Below are 14,872 nucleotides of genomic sequence, written 5' to 3' on the forward strand. Positions count from 1 at the left end.
TGTGCCATGAGGTCACAGCCCAGGGACAGGGCTCGTGATGCCGTGCACGGGCCGGAGGAGATGGCACTTCGTATGTAATTTGTCTTCTCTGCATTTCAGGCCCGGCGCTGCCACCTGGCCATCCCAGCGGGGCTGCGGTGATCCCTGCTTCGTCTGGGGGCCCTCCCCCTCCGCCACCACCCCCAGTCCCTCCGCCACCCATGGGAGCTGCGCCCCCCCCGCCGCCCCCGCTGCCGGCCGGTGCCGGCCAAGGGGCCGGCGGTGAAGACGGGTCGGTGTCGGGGCTCGCGGCAGCTCTGGCTGGTGCCAAACTAAGGAGAGTTCAGCGGGTAAGGAGGGGCCACGGCGGCCCCCAGGTGGGCTCTTCTGCCAGGATTCTGCCAGGATTTCATTACTTCTGCAATGTCCGCCCTTGTTTTGTTTGCTGGTATTTTACAAGCGTTACAAGTGGTTAAAGCCACCGTGCTCAAAAAGCCAGCGTAGACTGGTGAGGCCTCGCATAAATAAGTGTCCACTTCGGTAAGGGTTACGTAACCTAAACGTAATTATTAACAAACATCACTGTGGGTTTTTTCATCATTCGCCCATATGCATTGCCTCATCCAGATTGTTCCTGGACTTATTAAGGTCTGGACTTATTAAGGTCTATGTGGGTCTCCTTTCCACCCCCGAACACATCCTGCCTCTGGTTTTGAGCTGTGATTGTGATCGCTGCTGATAATAATTAGGAAAACTAATCATTAAGGGTGTGGTTCTAAATTAAATTATTTTCATTAATTCCAATGTTTATTTCTGTCTTAAGCCAGAAGATGGCTCAGGAGGGTCCAGCCCCAGTGGGGTCTCCAAGAGCGATGCCAATCGAACAAGTAGCGGAGGAGGTGGCGGAGGACTAATGGAAGAAATGAATAAATTACTGGCAAAAAGGTTTGTACTTAGACTTCAAGTAAGCCCTAGCATGAGCTCCGCAGTAAACTGGATGGGACAAGGTGCTCTTATTTTTTGTGAGCAATGGATCACTTCGGTGCCCCTTTGCAATTTGCCAGGTCCTGCACAGTTGCTAGTCGCCCACATCTCCTGGCATTTGGTATGAAAGTGTAGGTGTTGCAGCAAAGGTACCTCGCAGAGTTTAGATGCTGTAGCAAACCCTGCAGTGTGGCAACTTTCAAAGACCGTGGCAAATACATTCTCTGTGATTTTGCTGTTTACGAGATCTATTTTGAAGTTACAGTTTTCAGAAAGAATAAACTGTGAAAGGAACCTAGACAAATAAATTTTATGCAGCTCATTCAGGATGCTGATAAAGACATAAACAGAGTAACAGGACAACATCTTGGCAGGTAACTTGGTATTGATTCTTAGTGTGTTTTCAGACAGTCTAGCCAAGTTATTCTCTGCCAAGGTGAGTCGTGATGTATCAAGCTACCAGATATTTAAAAGCACTCTATTTCAGTTATTTTTGCTTTCTCTTTTCCCCCTCCTTCCACCAGTAATGTTCTGTTAGACAGTAATTCACAAGTTCCTAGTGATAGATGTTTCAGTTTTAGCTCTAAAGACTTTTTTTTTTACATATGAATAGTGAAACAAAAGGATGACTAAGATAACAAAGGGTAGGTACAGTCTTATGGTGTGCAGAAATGGAGATTTTAAATAACATTGTGTAGGATAAACACAGATCCTAGTGCAGAGGGTCTGATTCCAACTTTATTCCATGTTCTGGTCATTTCAGAAGGAATTCTGAGCACGGACTGTGGATGTAATCTTTAAGAAAGCATTCAATTAATACACAAAGCTGCAAATACAGTTGCCAGCAGTATGAAATACCAAATATATAATTCTGTGTCTTTTCAGAATTAAAATAGTTTAATGGCGTTTAATACTTATTTTCTGGTTCAACTTCTGATCTATTTTGTACTGTTACATGTCAAAACGGACCTTGCTTGAACTGGAAGATGTCTGTAAACAAAGTAAAGTTCAGTGAGGAGGGTAACTGGGTGACAAGCTGTGTTCAAACAGGAGATCTAAATGGACATTTCATATGGTTAGATGTAAAACTCCTACAAATGTCAGTGGTTCTAGCTTAAAATGTACTCGAGCATGGCTTTTGGCAGTCTTCAAGCATTCAGGATCAAATCTCCTTGCTGCCTTAACAAAAAAACCTGCACTGTGGTGAGCACCATGCTGCTCTGCTCTGGGAATGACTGAGCTGCTCGTCCTTCCCAGGAGCTCCATCAGCAGAGCTGCATGCTCAACTTCGCTTCCCAGAGCTAAGGAAGTCAATGGCCATGCACAAATGTTAGTCAGATGTTAGACACAGGATGTTAAACTGATATGGAGAGGAGTAATTTTGGCTGCAAAGCCATTTTTCTTTGCGATGACGTGGAGAAAGGAGAGAACCTGCACTGTGTTTCAGGTGGCTTTTAGCAAGCTGGCAGCCTGGAGGAAAGGCAGGTGTTTTTGAAAGTGAGCATGTGCAGTATAAAATTTGCTGAGTGATGAGTGTGGGATCTCAGGGCCCTCTTCTGAGCAGAAAACCACATGCTCAGAAGCAGGGAGTGTGCCTAATGCTGGGTAAGGAATGGAGAAAATGTGTCTGCATGCTCAGGTGGTGTAAAATACCACTCTCTGGATTTAGTGGCCCCTGTGGGAACAGCTGCTTGATTGAGACCTGAAGTGCAAGTGTAATAATGTACTATCACCTCACAACCCACCATCGTTTCTAGCCCAGTTAAGTCTGTTGAAAGACATAAATCTGACACTGGTCCCAGCAGGGCAAGTATTTCCCTGGCTCAAGTTCATAACCATTATAACCTTTTTTTTTCCTCAGAAATGCCAACTAAATATTATAGAAAGACGATAAAAATTATTTCTGATCTGATATCATAAAATGATTAATGCAATTAAATATCTGAAAATAATTCTTACAGAGCACTGTGTCCTACAAACACATAAATGTGCTTTACTTCTCCTTACTCCAAATTTACATCCTACAAGCACATGCATGCATATAATAAGAAGATAAAAACTCCTCTGTTTTACTCCAAATTTACATCAAATCCTCTTCTGTGAATCTGGTGAGGTTTTTCTTTTGGCAAAGATAGAAACATGTCAGTTTATTGAAACTCAGAAGCCTTTCTGAGAGCCATTTGGATTTATTTGTTTCTTTGAGGTGAATTTTGTCCAACTCAGAATCAAGATGAAATGAAAAACCTGTCATACTGGTGTGCTAAAAAAGAGCCTGCTAAGGGTAGTGTTTGCAGGTGGGTAAGGATAAGGATCATCACAACCAAAAGTCAGGTGGAGACTGGAGCTGCAGTTCCCCTGTCTACAAAGAGAAGCAGTACCTGGCACCCTTGAGTGTTGTTTAGACCCTAAGCAGGGCTTGAAAATCAAGAATTCGTTTTTCATTTTCTTCAGTCAGTGTGGCTGGCACCCAAGAAGTTTCACCATGCTTTCTTCAAAGAAAAACAAACATGTTTGTTTACTCGCATGTCCAATTGCTCCATGGGTGGCTTGCAGCTCCTTGCCACGTGCTTCTCATGGAGCTTTGCCTCACCTTGGGAAGAAGGAGGACAGAGTGAGGTTTTCACTCAACTTCTGCAGGCACCGCCAACACTGCCGGTCCTGGGACTGCGTGTCTCAGGAGTTCTGCTGCCTTTGAACTGGATTTGAGACAGCAATAATCTTCCAGTACTCACCAAAGGCACGCAAAACCCAGGCTGGCGCACTCCTTTTTCCTCACTCCTGGTCTCCAGCCAGGGCTTTCCCACCCTGGAGGGGCCAGGAGTCTTGGCTGAGCAGTGCCCTCTCTTCCCAGGGCTGAAGGGCTTTTCTGACCATCTCGCACGTGAGAACAGTGCCACAGCCCTTTCTCTGGGTGGGAACAGGGATGGGGGGATCATAGGACAACTGACAGAATGCTATTGGAGCTGCCTGAGAACATTTCACCACAGCAATACCCACCTGAGCCGCCTGTTCCTCAAAACCCCATGTGGGGGCTTGGGTTGTAACTCCTGTGTGGGACTGACACTGCCAGGTCCTGAGCCCTAGAGAGCAGCCATCCCTTTCTTACCCAGTTTCATACCAGCTCTCCTTCCTTCCTCTGCCTCAACACATTTCTTACTCTGCACACCCTGCATTCCTCTATTAAACACGGCCTCAAAATATTGCCCCTCTCCGTGAGCCATATCGCTAAGGTTTGGATTCCTCACCTCCATCCAAAATCCTACGCAACCGAGTGTATTCAGTCTTTGTCAAGTTCTGTAAGAGGAGCTAAGTAAATAATAACTCCCACCAAAGCTTGAATCAGCCTTCCCACATGGAGGCTGATGCCTGGTGCAGGAAATGTGCTTCCAGAGAGCTGACTGTGTGTCCTGTCTCGTATTCCTTTGCAAAGGAGGAAAGCAGCGTCGCAGTCAGACAAGCCAGCTGACAAAAAAGAAGAGGAAAGCCAAAATGTAAGTAAAAGATTCCTTGCAGTTGTGCTCTTGCAAATATGTTAATGTTCTGCCTTGCAAAGTCCTGTTCTCGTTCATTGAGTACGGCAGGGAATGACAAGCAGTGCTGACCCTGTAATACACAATCGGTTGAAATAAATGTGACTGCTTCTACCTTTCCTGGGAAGAGCACTGCAGAAACAAGAGTTGCCTTCCTATTTGTGGGTGAGGTTTTGCCCAAACCAGGCCAATGGGTGCTTTCTCACGCTCTGCTCTGAGTATCTTAGGGTACAGTAGATTCTTGCCCCTTAAAAAGATGCAATGAGCCCTTCTGGCAAGTCATCTTGAGACCAGGTCTATGTTTCTTATTTTTAATTTGGGGCTTCAGCTGAGCTGAAGTAGATCATCAGCCGTGTGGGGTAACTTTGGTTTGCCATCCTTTGTGCAAAGCAAGAATCAGCTCACTGCAGACCCTAGAGTGCATGTAAAACATGTCTGTGGGAGGGAAGGAGAAACAGTGTATTACCTACTAGACCATACAAAAATTAAAATACATGTTCATAATACTTACACTATAGTGAGACTTTGGACAATTTCAGGGAACTTGGATTCATTCTGTTTTAAGTAGTCGGTCTGCATGCTGTCCATGAAAGCAACTGAGCAAGATATTTGCTTTGACACAATCTTTACACCAAACTCAGTGCTGCGATTTTGAGTCCAACATGCACATTAAAACCCTTCTTTTTACTTGCTGAACTGCTGTAACATGGGAGATCTCTCCAGTTTTGGAAGAAGCCAGAATTAATTTTGTGTCCTTTCCCATGGGTTGCTGCTCATAGAGCATCCTTGTTGCCAGACTGTACCCTTGTGAAGGCCCTCTGCCATGGCTGCAAGTTCATAAAGCATCTCGTGTGCTCCGTATCACCTGTACAGAGATATTCCCACCAGAGACAGGATAACAGCTGCTCAGCAGGAAAGCCATTCAGAAAGTGCAGGTCTCACCCCAGTCTGAAGAGTTTGTAGCGAGAGCAGGAATAAGCACTGTTTAAGGTGAAAAGCAGCTATTTTTTGCGTGTTCCTCCAGGAATGCTTCAAGCATGGAATTTGCTTATTGAATCCCTGGTTCTGCAGTGCAACCATTACTCTTAATCCTGCCCCAAGGCTCGTTTTGAACCATACGCTCCGAGATGAAAGGCACCACTTAGCTTCTAACTGTTCAGCTTCTGCTGTCTTTCTGCTTCTTGCTCTCTCTCCTTGAAGCTCTGCAGGAGTCTGCATTCCCATTCTAACTTTTTTGATAGCGCCAAACTATTAAGAATGATGTTTTAATGAACATCTGTTTAATGTGTGTCTTGAGCACACTGTGTGGTGGGGTTACCTTACGTCAAACTTGGTGCAATTTTGTTTTTACCATACACAATTAAACCTTTTCCTGAGTGTGTTCTGAGGGTAACTAAATAAAACTGACATGTCAAAAATATGGGTTAATGTTTTATGACCTGCCACTCATAAACCCCATGAAACAAAGTCCAAATCTGTGATGTAGTATTCAACATTCTAGTTAGGAGTAGAAGCGACTGATGTAGTTATTTTATATTCTGTTAGTACCTGGGCTGCTCTCACTGCTACCAGTGACTGTGCTGGTGTAAAAGGCTGGGATGTGACCTAGTGTTCCTTCAGGTGGCTCTGTTTCCATATTACAGTTTCTAAATTTGGGGAATGAATGTTTTATATTTAGACAACACCAGCTGGCACTCTTCAGTGGTAATTCAGCCTGGTTTGCTATACAGGATTGAGAATGATTCAGTGGAATCATGACAAAGTGTCCATCTTAGAAAAAAATAGAAAGGTATTTTCCCATGCTAAATAGCGAGAAAATTTAAAGTTTAAATGGAGTTCAGCCCATGCTATGGTAGCAGTGCCTATCAGAGGTGCCAGAAGAATACTTGTTTTCATACCACCTGTACGTACTGTAGCTGGTCTCCAGAGTAGACAAGGACTCTGTGCTTCACCTCCAGAATTAAGTAATGCCCTGTTTTTCTTTTCCTAGGACGATGCTAGCACCTCTCCTTCACCCGGTACACGAGGTCCCACCCAGCAGCAGCAAAATTCATCAGGTATTAAATCAAACTACTGGCACTTTACTTGACTTCTAGTCTAGTCTTCTGCATCTCTCAGGACTCTTGGTTCCTTGTCCTCCTTCAGAGCACAGCAGTGGTAGCTAATGGAAAACTTTCCTAGTAACTTTTGTTTCAAAAGCTGTACTCACCAAGAAATGGTGATTGTATGCACTTCTCAGCCTCAAAACTGGCTAAAGAGCCAATCAAGTTACAGGGGTCCAGACATACCATTGAGGATCTGCGTCGTCAAAATCATGCACCCCAGTCCTCTGAGAGCAAATACTTATTCCACTTTTGGTACTGTAGCTGTCCTGGTCTATTTTGTTGGGGTTTGGGTCTCAAGCTGTTACCCTTCCTTAACCTAGTAGCTTGTTGCAGTAGGCCTGGTCTCAAGAGTTACCTGGTGAAATTAAGGAGCCCCTACAATATGTTTTTCCTACGATGATTTGAAATGATTGTATCACAGTAGATAAGCTGCAAGCCAGCCAGCTTTGCATCAGCAAATCATCCTTGCGTCAGCCTTGGCTTTCATGCATGCTGAAAGAAATCTCTCCCAAGGGAATGAGTATTTAACCATTCCAGCTTCCTTTTGGAACAAAGCCATTATTTGCTTGTTTGGCAAGGGAAGGGGAAGAAGCTAGCAGAAAGGAGAATGCATATAAAAGAGGAACAAGATCTAGAGATTTCCTGGGAGTGTCCATAATTCTTCTAAAGAGCTTTTCAGGACATCATAGAGGAGCAAACCCTTACGTATAAAGCTGTGTGTCATCCGGGTCTCTGAAACAGCTCACTTTATTTTGGACTGTTTGCAGAAGAGGAGGTTGGGGCAATAGGGGGCACTTTCAGGAAGGAGGGATCTGTACTGCAGTTTTGGGGAATGTTCTGCTGGCTAGAAATGCAAACAGCATTTAAATAAATTCTCTCTGTGGAGATTTCAATTGAGGGGGTCACACTTTTTTTTTTTCAGGTACACCCACATTTTCTGCCAACAGACAAGAAACATTAGCCTTTTTCACTTAAAATACAAATAAGTATTCTACTGAATAAACTAAGCCTTGCAGCACTTAGCCTGTATTTCTTGCTATCAGGGACTGTGCTTTTCTTTGTACTGTTCCAATTCCATGTCTTTTTAGTATCATTTAAGTGTCTGTTCCCTAATTAAAGGGATCACCGAGCAGATCTTTGCCAATGCTTTCTCTGTAATGTAGGCAACCACCCTCATTCAGCACTCCTGCTTTTCTAGATCTTTCTAAGTCACTCACCCCCGCTGAATGAAAGCAGCTGTATAAAACAAGCAATTTCAGGATTTTTTTATTGATAGAGAAAAAAAACAATAAACAGTAACATTTCAGTTTCTTTTTTACAGACTCTGGGAAGAAGCCATGGGAAAGGAGCAATTCTGTTGAAAAGCCTGTATCTTCATTACTGTCTAGGTGAGCTGCACAGGTTGTCTCCATGGCTGGCTAGTAGTTGGGATGGTCACGCTGTCCCCATGGCACCTGCACAACTCATGTCTCGTTTCATTCCATTGCTGTAGAAATCCATCAGTGGTGAAGAGCTGTGAAGCTAAGAGCCCCACTCAATCCCACGTGTCTTCTAGGTACTGGCTAACAGCCCGGCTTCTTAACCGTCTTGGCTTGTCCTTTGGCAAATCCCATCATTCAGCACTGACGCTTGTCTTCTGTTGTGTCTGTACTCATCCTGTTACGGTCTGCTCTGTCTGTCGCTGCACAAAGTGGAAACAGGGTGATGGCAGAGTGTGTTGTGTGAAAGGCTTGTTCCACGGAAACAGCCCCCTGCTCAGGTGGGCACAGGCATCACAGGAATGGATCACACAGTGCTCGTCAGGCAGAGGTTGGCAGGGTGCTGTGCCAAGTGGAAAGGAGGTTTGGGAGCACCGGTTTGTGGTAGGCTCAGGATGACCCTGCCAACAGGGGAGGTTTTCCTTGTCCAACCTCAGCAGAAATCCAAAATCAAAGACAGAAATGATCCAAAGAGCCTACGACCTGGAGAAGGGTGGTTATTCCCCCATCTGTGCAACTGCAACAGATGCATGAGAAAGGGGGAGACCAAAACTTGGTGCAACAACTTCTTATCACTGAGCTGTGGAAAGTGCCAGCCACCAGACTGGCATTCAGAAAGGCGGGGTACAAAAGCTGGCAAGTGTCAAAAGCTGAGAAACCTGAAGCAGGAATCCAGCAGTCCCAGCAGCCACACCACAGGGTCACCCACGGAGATTGAGATGAAGGTTTGATATTGCACAGCTAAAGAGAGACTGCCTTTTGGGGCTGGCCCAGGAACATCTCGTGTGACTGCGGTACTGAGCACTGAGACGGGTGGATACGTTAAAGGAGGAGGTGGAACAGGGACTTGTGTATGGTTAGCACTTACTGCAAAGAGATGCCCCTTGTTCTGCACTGTTACTTTACTACAGTGCTAACAGTTTGCAGACAGAAAATTGCAACTATCTGCACATCCGTCTTGCTGTTACAGATGCTAGAACATATCCTACACAAAAATTAAAGTATAAACCAGTGTTACTAGGGCAAAGTGTAGTCAGCTTTCCTAAAATCTAAACCTAAAACCTTGGCTGTAGGAAATACTTGTGAGTTTCCAGTTGATATAGAAAAGACTATTCTTTCTTCTTGCAAACAGAAATGAAATACGGGCTATTTAAAGCAGCCACCAAGCTTTCGCCATCTCTGTTCTACAAAGCCATTCCAACTTGGAGAAGTAAATTGGGAAAAATCCATTGCTAGTTGAACGCCTGGAAGTAGTTCTCAGTGTTTGCTGCTCATCTGACTTTTGCAGGGGGAGTAGGGCACATTGCAGAAGCTCTCAGTGGTGTCTTGTTTCCTTCCTGATCAGTTTGATGGCATTTGTATCTGTCTTAACTCCCAACTTAGCTGCAAGATGGTAGCAAAGATGTGAAGGGTTTCTCAAGAAAAGACTGCAAGACCAAGTGTACCCACAGAGGTGGCAGGATCTCAGCCAGCTTGGGCCCAAAGATGATGGCAGAGTTATTTGAAATCTTCTCTTTGAATTATTTAGCATGATTCATTTCTAAGATGTTTTAGAGTTACTGGTTAAAACGGAAAGTCTCACAGCTTCAGCTTCCCTATGGTCCTTCATCAGCCATCAGCAGAGGTCAGCATGTGGACGAACACAGTCCTGGAAGACTGGTAATACTCAAGTGTATCAGGCAGTAAGGGCAGATTGCAGCTGGTTTTGGGTCTAGACAAAGTGTCTGTGCTGCACAGTGTTATCAGCAAGCTCGGCTCAAGTCAGGCCTTCCAGGGAAAGGATTATTGGGTTATTCTTTTCCTAATCATCTTTTGCTAACCTGTATGTTACTGTTATTTTAGCAACTGATTAAAGCCTAGGTGCCAAGACAAGGGTGCAAATTGCCAGTGCTGCAACAAAGTATATTGTTAAGTCCTCTCAGTATTTTCTAGTTTAAAATCATTGAGACCCCCTTCCCCTAAAAAAAAAAAGTCCAAATTAAGTTTGGGCTCAGCCTTGGTGTGCACTCTCCGCGACATGGGCAGTCCAGGAGCAGCCTCCTCGAGGGCCGGGGTCAGCAGGTGGGTATGGCTGGGCAAGCATTGCAAGCAACTAACGGGCTGCTTTTTTGTCCTCTTCTTCCTTTTACAAGGATGAAGCCAGTGAGCAGCAGCAACGACGTGGCTATGGATGCCTTAGATTTCGATCGAATGAAACAGGTGAGTCAAAAGGTCCTTGGCAGTCGGATTTGGCGAGCTACCCATTTTCCCCCATGCATGCGCTGTACGAGCAAAACAGCTGTTCAGTCTGCCGATTTCCTCTACAGCTAGGTGCTTAGAGAAGGGGTAGCTGGTGAGCAGCAAGAGAGCACAGTCTCACTGCTATTCGAGCAAGATGTCTGTACAGAAACGTGCAAATAAATATGCCGGCCTCTTCTGCAGCCCTGGCTGAGAGCAACGCTAGGCTCTGAGCATCAGCGGAGGCGGGGGCACAGCACAACCGTGTTAAACTTGCGTTTTCTTCCACCGGTTAGAAGGAGATTCTGAGCAGCTGACTTGTGTTTTGTCTCATCAGGAAATATTGGAGGAAGTTGTAAGAGAGTTACACAAAGTGAAAGAGGAGATAATTGATGGTAAGAAAGAGAAAAATTATTATTTTTCTCACCTTTATGACTAATTTCCTGTAGATAAGATGATAGGCACTGCAGGGAGTTCCCTGGTGTTCTCAGACTTGCCTGAGCAGCTCTGATTTATATACACAACTGAAGAACGTGCATCTACCTTAACTGAGCTTTGATTGTGACGCTGTATTCACATCCTTTATTTTTATGCTGTTGACAAGCATTTTCACCCCAACCTGTGAGAAATTCACTGGCCTGTGCTTCTCAGAGGTGGGAGTGGGAGAAATGGCCGGCCCGTAACCCATGGCACATCAATTGATCACAGTCAGGGAGCGTGAAATCACTTTTAACTAGCCTGCCAAGCAGGAGGGGACAAAGGTACCTACCTGGAAATCCTTCCTGAGCATCCTCGGTAGGCCTCCTATGCGCAAAAATCAGTTTCAGCCCTTCACTCAACCCAAATAGCCATGTATTTTTCCAATTCGGTGAAAAGTGCAACAGCTGTACTAAATGTATCTGCAATTTTTTTATAAATTGCTCTGCAGTTGATGATAAAATGTATTTTTCAAGGCCAACATAAGGCAGCGTAATAACGCTATTACTGACACGCACAGCAAAATACCTACTTGAAGCCTGCGTTAGGGCATGTGAAGGTCCATGCCCACACCCTGCACTCCCCATCTTAGCTTCATACAGAAGGGGAAATAGAGGAGACTGTGAAACAGCTAAACCCACGCCCCCTCCCCTTGCCCTAGCACCACGTGCCCACCGGCAGCTGGGCAGTTTGGGGTGAGGACGCCCTTACCCGTACGCTAGTGTCCCAGCAGCTTGGCCCTCAGAGACTCCCCAGTTCATTCCAGTGCAAAATAAGACATCCATATAAATCACAGATGCAACTTCTTAAACCACTACTGCAGTTTGCAAGCAAACAGCTGACTGCTTACCCTTATTCATCCGTTTACCCTCCACTCATCCTTTTACTGGCGCGTACGTTCTGCACCCTCTGTACTTAGCCTTCTCCGCGCGCTGGGCTTGACGTTACGCACTAACTTTTTGGTTTGGTTTTCTAGCCATACGGCAGGAGTTGAGTAGGATCAGTACAACATAATGATTGCAAAGCATTTGGACGGTACTAAGAATGCTAGGAAGAGCGGATCGTTTCTAAGTGTACCAAGGTCACGCAAGATGGTGAGAGAGGACACCGGCACTGTCTTTGTTCTTATACCCTTTTTATTAGCAGACTCAGCACACTTTGAAGCTTGCTGCTGCCTTGGATTCGCTTCATTTTAAAAGTCTTAATCTAAAGAATATTAAATTTTAAATTTCTGGATTTTTTAGATTTCATCTGACACTGCACATTGGATTTGTCAGCCTTTTTTGTATTTTGTATTTGCTTATTTAAATGTATTACCTTTCTTTTTAGTAGTAGATAAGAACACGTGAATCATTTGCTTTTGATAGATGACTTCAAAGTAATTTTACTAGTAGTCTGCAATGTAAATGAAGATCCTTTGCCAACAGAAATGTATTGTGGCATCACCAGAAGAAAACAGAGACGTGTTAGTTGTCAGCCAACAAATTCTTTGTCTCAGAGTTATCACAATATAAAAAAATGGTACGTCAGTGCATCACAGTATCTGTGTTCATATTGGTAATAAACTGTTTATTGTCCACATGGCCCTGCCTTTGTTTGTTTCATTAATCACTTCAGTTTCCCCACCTCAATGCCACTTGAATGTGTTTCCTTGCTGGCACGGGGAGGATGGGAGGAAGGTGATGAAGACTCACCCTGCAGCAGCAGCACCACAGAGCAGGAACGGAGAGCCTGTGCAGAAACCTCGGTGACTTTTTGCTGGTCAGTGAAGGTCAGTGGCTTATGGCTCATCTCAGGCCACCACTGTCTGTCCTGCTGCATCTCCTGCCATCAGTAAAAAACAAAACAAAACAAAAAAACTCTAGTCCCATCACCTGCACTTGTAAGAGCTTCTGGTAAATAAAAGGGGGTTGCGCATCTGGAGCAAGGCTACAGAAGGCGTTAGGGCAGTGCTGAAATCACTGGTGCAACACCTCTGAACTAGAGGCTTAAGGGTGTCTCTTGTTAATATTTCACACGTTTCATCTGTTAACGCTGTGCAGCCTTTGATGAGCTTTATTTCATGGAAACTGAAGTCTCATATCTGAATACAGGATGCTGCGTCGGCATGGCTGAGCACTTAATAGCACACACCCACTCATATCTATATCAGGTCATACTTTTTTTTTCTTTAGTGCCATTCTTCCCATTCTTTAGTGCAATCTTGGGAATTTCTGCTCGACTTGGTTCAGCGCAAGATACCATCTTCTCGATAGCTTTGTGTAAACAGAAGAAGCATTCGGAGTTCAGCTATTGAAATCAGCCCAGCATTTCCCGAGCCCCCTGCCTTGCTTCAGGCCTTCCTGAAGATTTCATGTTGAAGGAGCTGCTTCAGGAGCAGAGCCCCTGAGATGCTGTGGCTGCCCCCAGACCTTGCAGAGCAGCGTGGCACAGCAGGTCGGACTGGGCAGCCTTCTCTGGGTGGCCCTGCTTGAACAGCGGGGGACCAGGTGCCCCCCAAAGGCCCTTCCAGCCTCCACTGTCCTGGGGTTATTTGCGACTGCCTTCAAGCAACAGGACACCCAGGCAGGCAGGGGCAGGGCGGGCTTGCCAGTTACTTACAAACTTTTATCTGCTTTGGCTTGGAGTGCCCGTGGTTATGCTTCAGGAGTCTTCAAAGCAGCCCCGTTTGCCTTTCAGAAACACTTTTTTTTTTCTTCCCAGCTATACTGTAGATTAAATACGGGATAAATTTAAACTTAATTCAAACGCAAGCTCCAGGCCTGATTTGTGCTGGCTGTTTAGTGCCCTCTTCCCACTTGGCTGGCATAGGACAGTGGGACAGAAGTCCATGTGGGAGCTAAAGCCGAAGGACATCGATGTGCAATGCAACACTGCAGCCCCAGGACCAGGAGGAAGAGACCTTCTGGTAGGAAGAACACAGCCAAGCATCAGTAATGGTGAAGATTATTATGGTCTGCTGCATAAATCTCACACAACAGCCGATGTGTTCCTTAATTACAAACCCATTTAGCGGCATACCTGACAATGGCAAGTACTTTCCTAAAGTGCTGCCTTGCAGATGGTCACAACTGTTTTGTGAATCTCTATTTAAGCTTGAAGACTCTTGAGGAACTGGCACAGTTCGTGTTTTGCCTCAGAGCTGTGCATTGTGCCTAAGGTCAGCAAAAACTGCTGCCACTCGCGCTGTGTGCAGCCTGGATACGGCGTGCCCCTACAGCTGTACGTGAGCTTTTCTTACCCTCTTCCATCTCCGCAGGCCTCCTGTGATTAAGACAACGAACTGAAGGTGGCACAGGGCCACTTAATGGGAGCAGAGTCCCGAGGTGCACGGGGACAAACAGGGGGGCTTGGCTGAAAGAAGCAGTGACACCTCATCCCCTCCCCAGGTGCTCACCCAGCTCTGCACCCTGTCACATCCCAGGGACAGGGAACAGCAGCAAAGAGAGCCCCGGGGCTCTGCCTGGTTCCCGCTGATGACCCACACTGCTTCCAAGCACAGGTCAGGATTAGTGAAGATTTTTAAGTGAAGAGAATAAAACCATACCCAGCTCCCACATTCTCCTAACCCAGTCCCATTTGCTCTGTGGTTACCAAAAACAAGTGGCCATGGAGAGGACAAGACCAAAGCCTTCTCTGGCAGCAGCCACACTCCTGGAAGCTCAGCTCGCCCTGCACACCCGCAGGCACCAGCACTTCCAGCAGCTCCCAGTCCCTGCAGAGAGCGGGGACGCTGTGGCAAAGCAAGGTGGGACCATGACTGAAATGCTGATGGGAGGCAGGGTCAGAAGCAGTTGACAATTTTGGTTACTTCCCCCAGGTTTATACCAGACCCTCTGTGTCAAGGTAGGCTGGTAATGTGCAGCTCACAAAGGTGACTGCATCACGGAGCAGCTAAGGGAACCAGAGAAAGGTCACTCCCCATGGAGGAGAAGTACAAAAGTCAGATTGAGGAGCACAGCATAATCTTTATTATGGTTTTTATATTAGCTTGCTAAATTGGCTAAGAGAGTTGAGCAACAGCTTGCTAAGGACATGGGAAGCTGAATACATGATAACGACGTGCCAGCAGCACTGAAGTAAATTAATAAAAAAGCGACGC

At 45.7% G+C, this 14,872-nt stretch overlaps 1 protein-coding gene across 7 annotated transcripts in view; it reads left to right on the forward strand.

The window, feature by feature from the left end:
* Window positions 1-12,353, forward strand: part of EVL (Enah/Vasp-like) — a 146,197-nt gene extending 133,844 nt beyond the window's left edge. For 5 of the 7 annotated variants that reach the window (XM_035566827.2, XM_035566825.2, XM_035566822.1 and 2 more), the window contains 9 exons: window positions 100-329; window positions 803-924; window positions 4,394-4,454; window positions 6,484-6,550; window positions 7,920-7,986; window positions 8,091-8,153; window positions 10,209-10,275; window positions 10,631-10,688; window positions 11,747-12,353. In XM_035566827.2, coding sequence (XP_035422720.1) covers window positions 100-329; window positions 803-924; window positions 4,394-4,454; window positions 6,484-6,550; window positions 7,920-7,986; window positions 8,091-8,153; window positions 10,209-10,275; window positions 10,631-10,688; window positions 11,747-11,784 — 773 coding nt within the window. In that variant the 3' untranslated portion in view covers window positions 11,785-12,353. The remainder of the gene's footprint in view (window positions 1-99; window positions 330-802; window positions 925-4,393; window positions 4,455-6,483; window positions 6,551-7,919; window positions 7,987-8,090; window positions 8,154-10,208; window positions 10,276-10,630; window positions 10,689-11,746) is intronic. The other 2 variants (XM_035566829.2, XM_035566828.2) reach the window with 1 other exon arrangement.
* Window positions 12,354-14,872: the final 2,519 nt, after the last annotated feature.

Source organism: Cygnus atratus, chromosome 5, assembly GCF_013377495.2.
Source record: "Cygnus atratus isolate AKBS03 ecotype Queensland, Australia chromosome 5, CAtr_DNAZoo_HiC_assembly, whole genome shotgun sequence".
Taxonomy (NCBI): Eukaryota; Metazoa; Chordata; class Aves; order Anseriformes; family Anatidae; genus Cygnus; species Cygnus atratus.